Source organism: Schistosoma mansoni (genome assembly GCF_000237925.1).
Source record: "Schistosoma mansoni, WGS project CABG00000000 data, chromosome 1 unplaced supercontig 0071, strain Puerto Rico, whole genome shotgun sequence".
Lineage (NCBI taxonomy): Eukaryota > Metazoa > Platyhelminthes > Trematoda > Strigeidida > Schistosomatidae > Schistosoma > Schistosoma mansoni.
The window spans coordinates 1,053,530-1,063,998 of NW_017385989.1; the positions used below are offsets into that span (position 1 = coordinate 1,053,530).

Consider the following 10,469-nt stretch of genomic DNA (forward strand, 5'->3'; position numbering starts at 1 on the left):
TATATCCACATTAATGATAAGCTTCAATATATGAATGATTAAGCTAATACATTCTTCACTAAATGACGATTATTCTCTGGTCGACATTAATGGGTAGTAAAAATGAATAATTGTGAATTATGCATTTTAAAGTTAAGAAAAAGTAAAACACACAAATCAATCAGTCCCAGTATATGATGAATATGCTCTACCTCAATTTATATATTCATCGAGGTTATAGATGAATTCAATGTTCAATTAACATTTCACAATACCCTTTACAATATTCCCCAGGATTACAGGTACACCTTACTGACGAGTGCCAAGTAGCACAAGACCCGAGTCTAGGGTTTCCAGTTAACCACCTCTAACCACCATCTTATCTCAACATAGTGCATGCAGTGTTGAGTCACCTAGACTAGTGACCACATTACAACTTGATCGATAGTATTCGATCTGCACTAAGAAGCACTTGACACACGTGACACTGATTACCACCCAGTGATCAATGAATTGTGATTACATCTCAATCCTACAGGAGGTCGGTCGAAGCCCAGATACCTCAATGTTAACGTCTCTGACTGTGAAGCTGGGTGACACAGCATCTGATCCGTCAAGTATCACAAAATCCGGATCTAGGGTTTCGCTGTTGACCACCTCCGATCACCATCTTATCTCAATACTAAATCGGAAATACTTCATCATAGCAAAGAAGTATTTTTTCATGTTAACGATGACAAAATTTCAGTCAACAATAAATATATGTCCATATTTTTCTTTACATGCAACTAGACATAATTCCATTATGTTTCCGGCTATCTCCAATTACCATCCAGAAAAGTACTAATTCTTCCTAATCTATTCTAAGTGTTGCTTTGCATATTCGAAATGCAGTTACTAGGTAAACACCTATCTTTACTAAAGAATGTACATTATGTCGTTTCATATACAACCAACCGTATTATTAGACTAAGAATATCAACTGTCGGATGATGTTATGTCTCTTTTCAATTATGACTGTATATCAATGATGTCATTTTATTGAACTGATCGAATAAATAATGGAATCAATAATCGTTTTTTCTTCTTGTCAGCTGACAGAGATTAGGCTGATCAATCTTGTTCATTGTTCTTTTTTTATCGAAAAACTCTACAGACTACTTGTGTGTGTGTGTGTGCTGTTGATGTCGACAGATATAAGTAGTATGGTATCATCAATCAAATATGAAATACCTGGCGACAAAGTAGATTAAGAAGATCGAAGAAAAAAGAGAAGGAAAACAGATAGTGATTAGTGGCGGAAATGAAGGAACAATTAGAGTCTGAGACAATTGATAGACAGTTTGCATATGAAGTATTTACTGTATGGTTCTGAGATTTTACCTAGATATTCTGTAATATGTCAGAATACATTTAGTTGTCCCCACCTGTGTTCTCGTTCATTACACTACCATTATTAATTGCTCTGTTTTTTATCAGACTAATCATTTTACTGACAGTATGTACCCAAATAAATGAGATTGTTGAAATGAAAAGCTTACGAAATAAGAACTATATCCACTACTTGAAGGATATTTTCAATACAAACATGAGTTAAATTCAATTAGTATTGTTTGTTTGAATGAATCTTCCAATTGATGTGCTAGGACTGCAACGGGTCAGTCTCTTACTGGCACATGTGCATACTGTGCGTATTGCCTCGATATTGTCTTAACTCACAGGCTGACGAGCCCTAAATAGGACGAAACGCGCGTCCTGGATTCCACTGCTAGTCACTATCCATCTTTGCTTACAAACAGTCTATGATTGTTAGATCTGGTCGTTAATTGTTATGTCAGAATCGCTTATGACTTATACCTAAAAACAAGAAACCACTGCAATTCCCACTATTATTATTATTAGCTTTTTAGCTTTATTAGATTTTTGGTACAATATAGAATTCTCAGAGCAAAGTATTTCAACAAGTTTCTGTTTCTTACTTCTTGATCGATCCTGACGATAAAGATTGAGTGATTGCCAGTTAGAATTTAGCAGTCCAGTCAATCGACATCTGAATAATGTACATTCTCTTCGGTGTATATTACAAGCAACCATGATATCTCTGATTAGGTGTTTTGTAACCTTTACAGAGAAAGGTTGTACACTTTTCAGAAACTCACCTGAATAGGTTATACGATTAATAGCCATAATGATGTATTAAAAAAAAATTAGATAAGTTGTTGAAATATATAGATGACAGGAACAGGTAGCCTAGATGCTTAAGCAGGCCGCCAGTTACTATGCGAAGTAAGAACTCTAAGACTGGTACAAGTGAAGATTTATTAAACCCAAAACACGACGACTAGTTATAACAAATTAACGATGAGATATAACAATGATAAATACTACAATGTTGCCTTTGAGATTTCGTAAAACGGTGCTTCTAGGTAATCGTTACATAACTCAAAGACTAGTAGGTTTCATTTGTCATATTCATGTCTTACTCTACCAGGTAAACCAAAGTTGAAAATGTAGATTATTGGAAGTATCGGGAATAATCAATGGTCGGAAAGTTTTATACTTAAATCTTGTGTGAGGTTGGGAATATACTTTACTGTTCAATCTCAAATGGGAATGAATTATCTGTCCAACAGTTTCGTATTCCCAGTGGTTCTAGAAATGATGTTAAACTCTAATGGGAATTGAGGTCAGATTATATTGAATTTCTAGAAAAGTTTCTAAATATATAAATAATGACGTTTTTAACCACTGAACGTCAACATATTCAAGCTTGTACGAATATTGTCTATGAGTTTATGGATTCCCGACCGTTGCTGCTCCCTTGACGTGGTGGTCGGGATTGCCTATCGTGATGAACCAATCGAGCTATACCGGCTGGAACAATCGTTCCTCAAGGTCCTACCATGTCAGACAGGTCGGTTGAAGAGCGGTAAGACTAAAAGCAGCAATCCCAAGGTCCGAAGGCAAAGTCGTAATGCCGACTGTACAGAAGTGTGACAGCAGTAAGGTGTTTCCTTCAAACAACCAGCATAACAGCGATGCTGCCTTCCCACAAGGAAGAGTGTGTTTAGAAAAGGTCGACCCTAAAAATGCACACCTCGCCTTATTCCACGGATATCCGTCTCCGGTGGTAAGGTCCCAACAAGTACGGAGCTAACACATAAACTACCCACAAAAAGATCGTGTGTGACCGACCTCAAGCGGTCGCGCTATCAGGTCATTAAGACCACTTCTAACCCAATTTCCTTTTCAGATACCTCTAGAAGAACCCTTCCACGGTGTGGGAAACCGGGAAGTGATAACTGCTACCATACCTCTAAAAGCACTCAAGACCAGTGTTTATGGATTACAGAACCTATTATATGAATGATATGATGACATGGGTGACATGGCTCAGAGTCGATCACAATAGCGTAGGTGTATGCTCTGTTCGTCTTCCTTTAAACTATGAGATTAAAACCACTTCATATCTATCTTTCTTCCTATATCCTTATATCCAATCTTTCTTTTACATATTACCACCACTAAATTGTCTACTCCTATGAATTTGGTGTTCATCTTGTTGTGCTAATGAGGTATGGCAACTTGGACCGATGCATATATGTGCTTGGTCCTACGTTGTAGCTGACTGACTAATTGATGATATTTAAGACTATTTTTTAGTATATAGAATAATAAATGAAAATGACGTTGACTGACTGACAAATGAAAGTAGATAATACCTGATTCTCTCTTTTACTGATTAACAACTTTCTATTTGGTTGATAACTAATAATTCCTGACTCTTTTATGAATGATTTGTGCTCACTCAATAAACAAAAGCCTAAAAATTGTTTTCACGTATCACTTAAGAATAGGGATCTGTAGAGATTGTTAAGTCTTTTATGTTCCATCACTGGATGGTATAAATTAGAAAACCAGCAGAAACTAAGGAGTGCTGGACAACTTTTTCACTTTAGTATGGTACTTCCTATTAGTGAACATCCTCTAGTTCATCATTGACTGAACCTATGACTTTGAAGTTCCGTGGATGGCGTTTAACATTCAAACCACTGAGCATCCGAGTGCCCAAAGATTGACATTTCTATCTTGAATCAGTTCATGGTATCATCGTTCAATATAATTTAAACGACAAATGCTTCACACTAGATATGAGTAAACTCAGCTAGTGATGGTTCCTCACTAGAACTCCTTTTTGTAATTCCTTACTTTTAGATCCCTGAAAAAAACAGATTTATCTAAAACAGAGTGCATGTATGACAATTTTAATTATTTAATACATCCTAGCTGACTGTGGCTTAATCTCATCCACCATTAAATTTTCTGCAAAATTCTTTAAAAGGAATTAGTATCATCTGATGAATAATAAATCGGTTTTCAGATGGTGAAGATTTGTAGCTCAGGTGAAGGATTTTGATCGGGGAGCAACCGAAACAAAGAAGTAAACAATGACAAATTTAAGGTCAACAAGAACCAATCAACATCGAGGTGTACACAGGAAAAGCTGTGAACCATATGTAGAGAAATTCAAACACTTCATTTCTACCCGAAGTTTGTGCTAATGATGTCGTTCAGAAGAACGATGAAAACTCCACGACCAAACCATCCAGCTCAAAGAACAAAACTCTATCAAAATCGGTTTCCATTCTATATTTTTATGGTCCTAAATACGACTAACTTGCATAGATTTGATTATCATCATAAAAAATGTAATACTTCAAAGACACTTATTCTCCTAATTGATTGATCACTGGATAATGATCAATGTCATGTGTGTCAAGTGCTTCTTAGTACTGATTGAATGCTATCGATCAAGTTGCAATGTGGTCACTAGTCTAGGTGACTCGACACTGTGTGCACTATGTTGAGATAAGATGGTGGTTAGAGGTAGTCAACAGGAAACCCTAGACTCGGGTCTTGTGCTACTTGGCACTCATCAGCAAGGTGTACCTGTAATCTTAATGGAACTGGTGCTCCATGACGGATTCGATCCCATGTTACTCAGCTTCACAGTCAGAGACGTTACCACTGAGCTATTTGGGCCGCGACCGAACAACATACAACTATTAATTTCCATAAAATATAGTCATCATGAAGTGAACAATGAAACTCCTATAGAAATAGATATATTTGATTCTTAATCGATACATTTCTAGGTCACTATTAGGTCAGTAATATAAATGGGTAAACTTTCTATCTTTGTGTCACTCATGAATGACATTTTTTTCCAGTCAATAAACAAAGCTTGTTCCTTATTCTTCTTAACTTTCTTTGTTTTTTTAACTTTTTAAGTGTACTATTACTACTACTAACAACACTACTAATAAGACCATTATGACTATCATTATTAGAAGGATAGAGAGAGAGAAAATGTAAAGTGTGTGGTGTTGTTGTCTATCATTGTTTTTTGGTTTTATAGTGTTTCATTTCCTGTTGACATTTTAAGTTAACATTGATATTAATCTCTTATGACAGCTATCAACAGCTATCGTACATTTGTATATGACTAATTTCTGTGGCGATTTCATCTGTAATTCATCCAATACTATCTTGAATGATTCTATTATCATGTGACGATTAATATTGATTATTTGGACGGAATATATACCTGAAATACTATTTTTCCATCATAACTAAATGGATTGTATTGTTTTGTTGTTTTGTTATTTTGTTATTTTACCCATAGTTAACTGTTCTTGTTTTTCTAAGACAATTTTCAGCAAAAAGAAAGTACGGGGAATATTGAGCTGTTTTTTTTTCTAGTTGAAATCATGAATCAATTGAAGCTAGACAACCATGGAAAACCTGGAAGCACTGGATGGCCGTTTTGTCGTATTATGGGACTCCTCAGCAGTGCGAATCTACGATCCCGCACTCGCAAGATTCGAACTCAGGACCTATCAGTCTCGCGCGCAAACGCTTAACCATTGGATCACTGAGCCGGTATCAAACGATGTTAATGTCTAGCTTCAACCAATCCATGAAGTTGAGCAACCGTTCAGCATTGTCTTCAATGAGTTAATATCTTCCAAAAGACCTGGTTGAAATCCACTGGTCACTGCTTCCCACTAGAACTCCAGGACACGTATCTTGAAGTCAGTCACTAGTGAGCATATGATTATAATCAGAAGGGCTTTTGTGGATATTTCAAATTGTTTTCATATTATTATTATTATTATCATTATTATTATTATTATTACTATTATTATTATTATTATCCTTGTCTACTCTTACCCCCAATCTAGTTGACCTTTTATTTTTATATATAAATGTTCTTAACAATTATCTTATGTGTGTTCAGATTGATTCGAAATGTATTGCACTAATATATCATCACATGGTACTGATAATCATCGTCTTCTTATTACACAATCGAAGGATGAATCAGTTGTTTTTCAAAAATTTCCTAACCATCAAGGATTCATCAGTTAATATGTTACATATTGTTATTATTAAAATCTTCAAGTTGGGAACAAATAAGAAGTTAGACATTAACGCTGTTGGATGCCGATTCACTGGTCTAGAGGTTAAGCGCTCGTGCGCGAAACTGATAGGTCCTGAGTTCGAATCTTGCGAGGCGGAATCGTGGGTTTGCACTGCTTAGGAGTCCCACAATAGGACGTAACGACCGTCCAGTACTTCCAGATTTTCCCTGGTGGTCTAGCTTCAATTGACTTACTCTTTCAACTATGAAAATATGATAACAATTTAAAAAGAAACTTACTTCTAAACCAGCTTCTTCTTGTGTTTCATGATTAAATGCATTTGGTAAATAAGTTAAATTATAACCAATATTTTTACATAATGGTATTTCAATTGGTATACATTTCTCTGGTCTAAGTACTTTATCATTATCCAATGGATTATGTAATGACTGACTAGAACTTAATGGATGATAATTAGATGAACTAGATAGTTTACTATTAGAATTGATTAAATGTTCATTATTCACAGCGCTTACAACATGATCAACATTTTTACGATCATCTTGATGATTATCATGATCATTCTTATCATTGGAGTTACTAGGATCTTTATTATTATCAGTTGAATGATAATCTTTAAGATCTTGGGATTTGGATCGTTTAATTCGTTGAATTGAATTGAAATGATCAGGAACATTATGAATGTTAAGACTTTGATGTTGTCTATTTATATTCCATTTGGATTGTTGAATATGACGATTGTTTCCATGAACAAAATCATTTTTGGGGGGTAAAATACTGATTGCCAACAACAGCAATAAGAAAATAATCCACATATTTTTTATTGACTCACCTGAAAAAACAAACAAAATCTAATGAAAATCATGAACTGTTTTTTAATAGTTGAATTCAACAGTCGATGAAAGGTAGATCACTGTTGAAAACTTGAAAACACTGGACAACTATTTCGTCCTAATATGAGACTCGTCAGAAGTGAGCATCTAAGATCCCGCAAGCAAGACTCGGATCCAGAACTGCTGAGGAGCTTCATGTTAGGAAGAGACGATCGTCCAGTGCTTTCAGGTTTTCAGTGGCAGTCTAGCGTAGATCGACTTGTGAATTCAACTGTTAGGAATAATACAATCTCCACAAATCCCTTTAATGATAAAAATCACTCATGACAAAATGTCATAAGACTGAATTTGGTTTTACAGAGAAACCAGAGTATAAGTAATTGTATCATGAAAATTTATGGTTTCTACGATAATGTTGTCTCGAGTATTTCGTTTCGTTGGTGATATTCGTCACTGATTGATCCTAGTTACTGAGCTAGAGACTACAGCAGAGTTAATTCAACATATTATGGAAATAATCAATAGTACGCACTGGCAAAACTCCCAGAATCTCCAGGTCCCATGACATGTTCTTAAGCTTTGCAACCATTGGGTTGTTATCCAGTGGTATACTGTTCTAACTTCACTTAATTTGCAATTTAGCATGACAATCACTCACATTTGATGAGTTAGTTTAGTATGTTAAACTATCACAAGACTCAATGAGTGAATGAATGTTTGTGTAAACCGATCTGTACTAGTTGATCGAAATATATTCTTATCACTGCAATTTTTATGACCATTGGTCCCAAAAGAAAAATTCTCAGATTAGAATTAGAGAAATTGTATTACAAGTAACATGCGCCTATTTATTCACTCTATTCTTCTTGTTTCTACTCCATAAAATCTTATGCTTTTGTAGTTAGTACGTGTGAACTCCTAATCTCCGGATCACTGAGCCAGAATCTAATGGTGTTAATGTGTTACTTCAACCAATCCACGAAATTGCGCGACCATTCATCACTGTCTAAAGTAGATACCTGTCTCTACCTGACACTGATTGGACTCTGGTGAGAAGTCGTGAAGTCGTGGAGTCAAATACGTGTCGAGTAGAGGCATTTATCTACTTCAGACAATGGATGAATGGTTTCTTAGCCATTCATGAATCAATGGAAGTTAGATATTCACACCGTTGGATGCCATCTCATTGGTCTAGAAGTTAATCGTTCACAGGGTCCTGACTCATTCCCTATTAACGTTGTTTACTACTACTATTACGATTACTTTTTATTATTATTATTATTATTATTATTATTAGGAATGTTGTTTTGACTCGAATTTTCTTTTCATTCTCTAAAATACCAGAATGCCTGATCTCATTTTCTTATAATAATAAATCCTTAAATAAACCTTAGAACTTGACTATTACTTATTCGCTATGCATCTAACCCATCTATCCATCTGTTTTTAGTTTTAGACTTATCCATCTCATATGAAAGTTCACACACACACACACACACCCACAAACCCATACACAAACATCTATGCATGAAAGTTAATGCACGAAAATGTATTCAGCCACATAAACAATAAACCATATGGAAGTCTTTATTATTATGATTACCATTATAATTTAGTATTAGAAACACGCAAATTCAATGAAATGGAAAAAAATGGAAAAAAATAATAATTTCTTCTACTGCCATTACTACTACTAGTAGTAGTAGTGTTAGTAGTATCTGTCACTTATTCATGCATCACCAAATTAAAGTTGAATGAAAGTGTAAACACGTATGTATATATATACATATGTGGTATGCCAATCAATCTGAGCAAAGAAAGTTTATAGGGGTAAGAGACAAAATAAAATTTTCTATACCCTAATGAAACAGTTAAAACAATGATATTTGAAAAAAAAATTGAATAAGGGAGAATTGAGAAGAGTCAAGTAGTCTTAATCATAATACCAATGTTATTACTACTACTACTACTAGCACTCCTCCTCCTCCTCCTACTACTACTACTACCACTAATAGTAATAATAATAATGATAATACTCATAGTAATATTTGTAAAGAAAAGAGGGAAGAAGTTTGGGGGGTGGGGTGGAGATACAGGAAAATAAATGTAATTAAAAATATTTTACACCATCAACAACAAGAACAAAACTGAATGGGGTGAAAAGTAGAATCACAAAAATAAGGAACGATAAATGTGAAAACGATAAGTGAAAGGAGTTAAGGAATACAAGACCAGATTCTTATCACCCTCTTTATAGTTAAAAGTAGCTCCATCACGATAAATACTACTTATTAGATCTGTGTATATTTCTAATAAATCTTAATAAACCTTAAACTTGACTATTCTTATTCTTATTCATCTAACCATCTATCCATCTGTTTTTAGTTAAGAACTTATCCATCTCATATGAAAGTTCACACACACACACACACACCCACAAACCCATACACAAACATCTATGCATGAAAGTTAATGCACGAAAATGTATTCAGCCACATAAACAATAAACCATATGGAAGTCTTTATTATTATGATTACCATTATAATTTAGTATTAGAAACACGCAAATTCAATGAAATGGAAAAAAATAATAATTTCTTCTACTGCCATTACTACTACTAGTAGTAGTAGTGTTAGTAGTATCTGTCACTTATTCATGCATCACCAAATTAAAGTTGAATGAAAGTGTAAACACGTATGTATATATATACATATGTGGTATGCCAATCAATCTGAGCAAAGAAAGTTTATAGGGGTAAGAGACAAAATAAAATTTTCTATACCCTAATGAAACAGTTAAAACAATGATATTTGAAAAAAAAATTGAATAAGGGAGAATTGAGAAGAGTCAAGTAGTCTTAATCATAATACCAATGTTATTACTACTACTACTACTAGCACTCCTCCTCCTCCTCCTACTACTACTACTACCACTAATAGTAATAATAATAATGATAATACTCATAGTAATATTTGTAAAGAAAAGAGGGAAGAAGTTTGGGGGGTGGGGTGGAGATACAGGAAAATAAATGTAATTAAAAATATTTTACACCATCAACAACAAGAACAAAACTGAATGGGGTGAAAAGTAGAATCACAAAAATAAGGAACGATAAATGTGAAAACGATAAGTGAAAGGAGTTAAGGAATACAAGACCAGATTCTTATCACCCTCTTTATAGTTAAAAGTAGCTCCATCACGATAAATACT

General features: G+C 34.5%; 1 protein-coding gene across 1 annotated transcript; it reads right to left on the reverse strand.

Moving 5' to 3' along the window:
* Positions 1-2,569: 2,569 nt before the first annotated feature.
* On the reverse strand, positions 2,570-7,240 carry Smp_139170 (hypothetical protein; the record flags this gene model as incomplete). Its single annotated transcript, XM_018791829.1, has 2 exons — positions 2,570-2,650; positions 6,941-7,240. The coding sequence occupies 2 exons, from the start codon at positions 7,238-7,240 to the stop codon at positions 2,570-2,572; spliced, it is 381 nt and encodes a 126-aa protein (XP_018645052.1).
* Between the last annotated feature and the right edge of the window lie 3,229 nt (positions 7,241-10,469).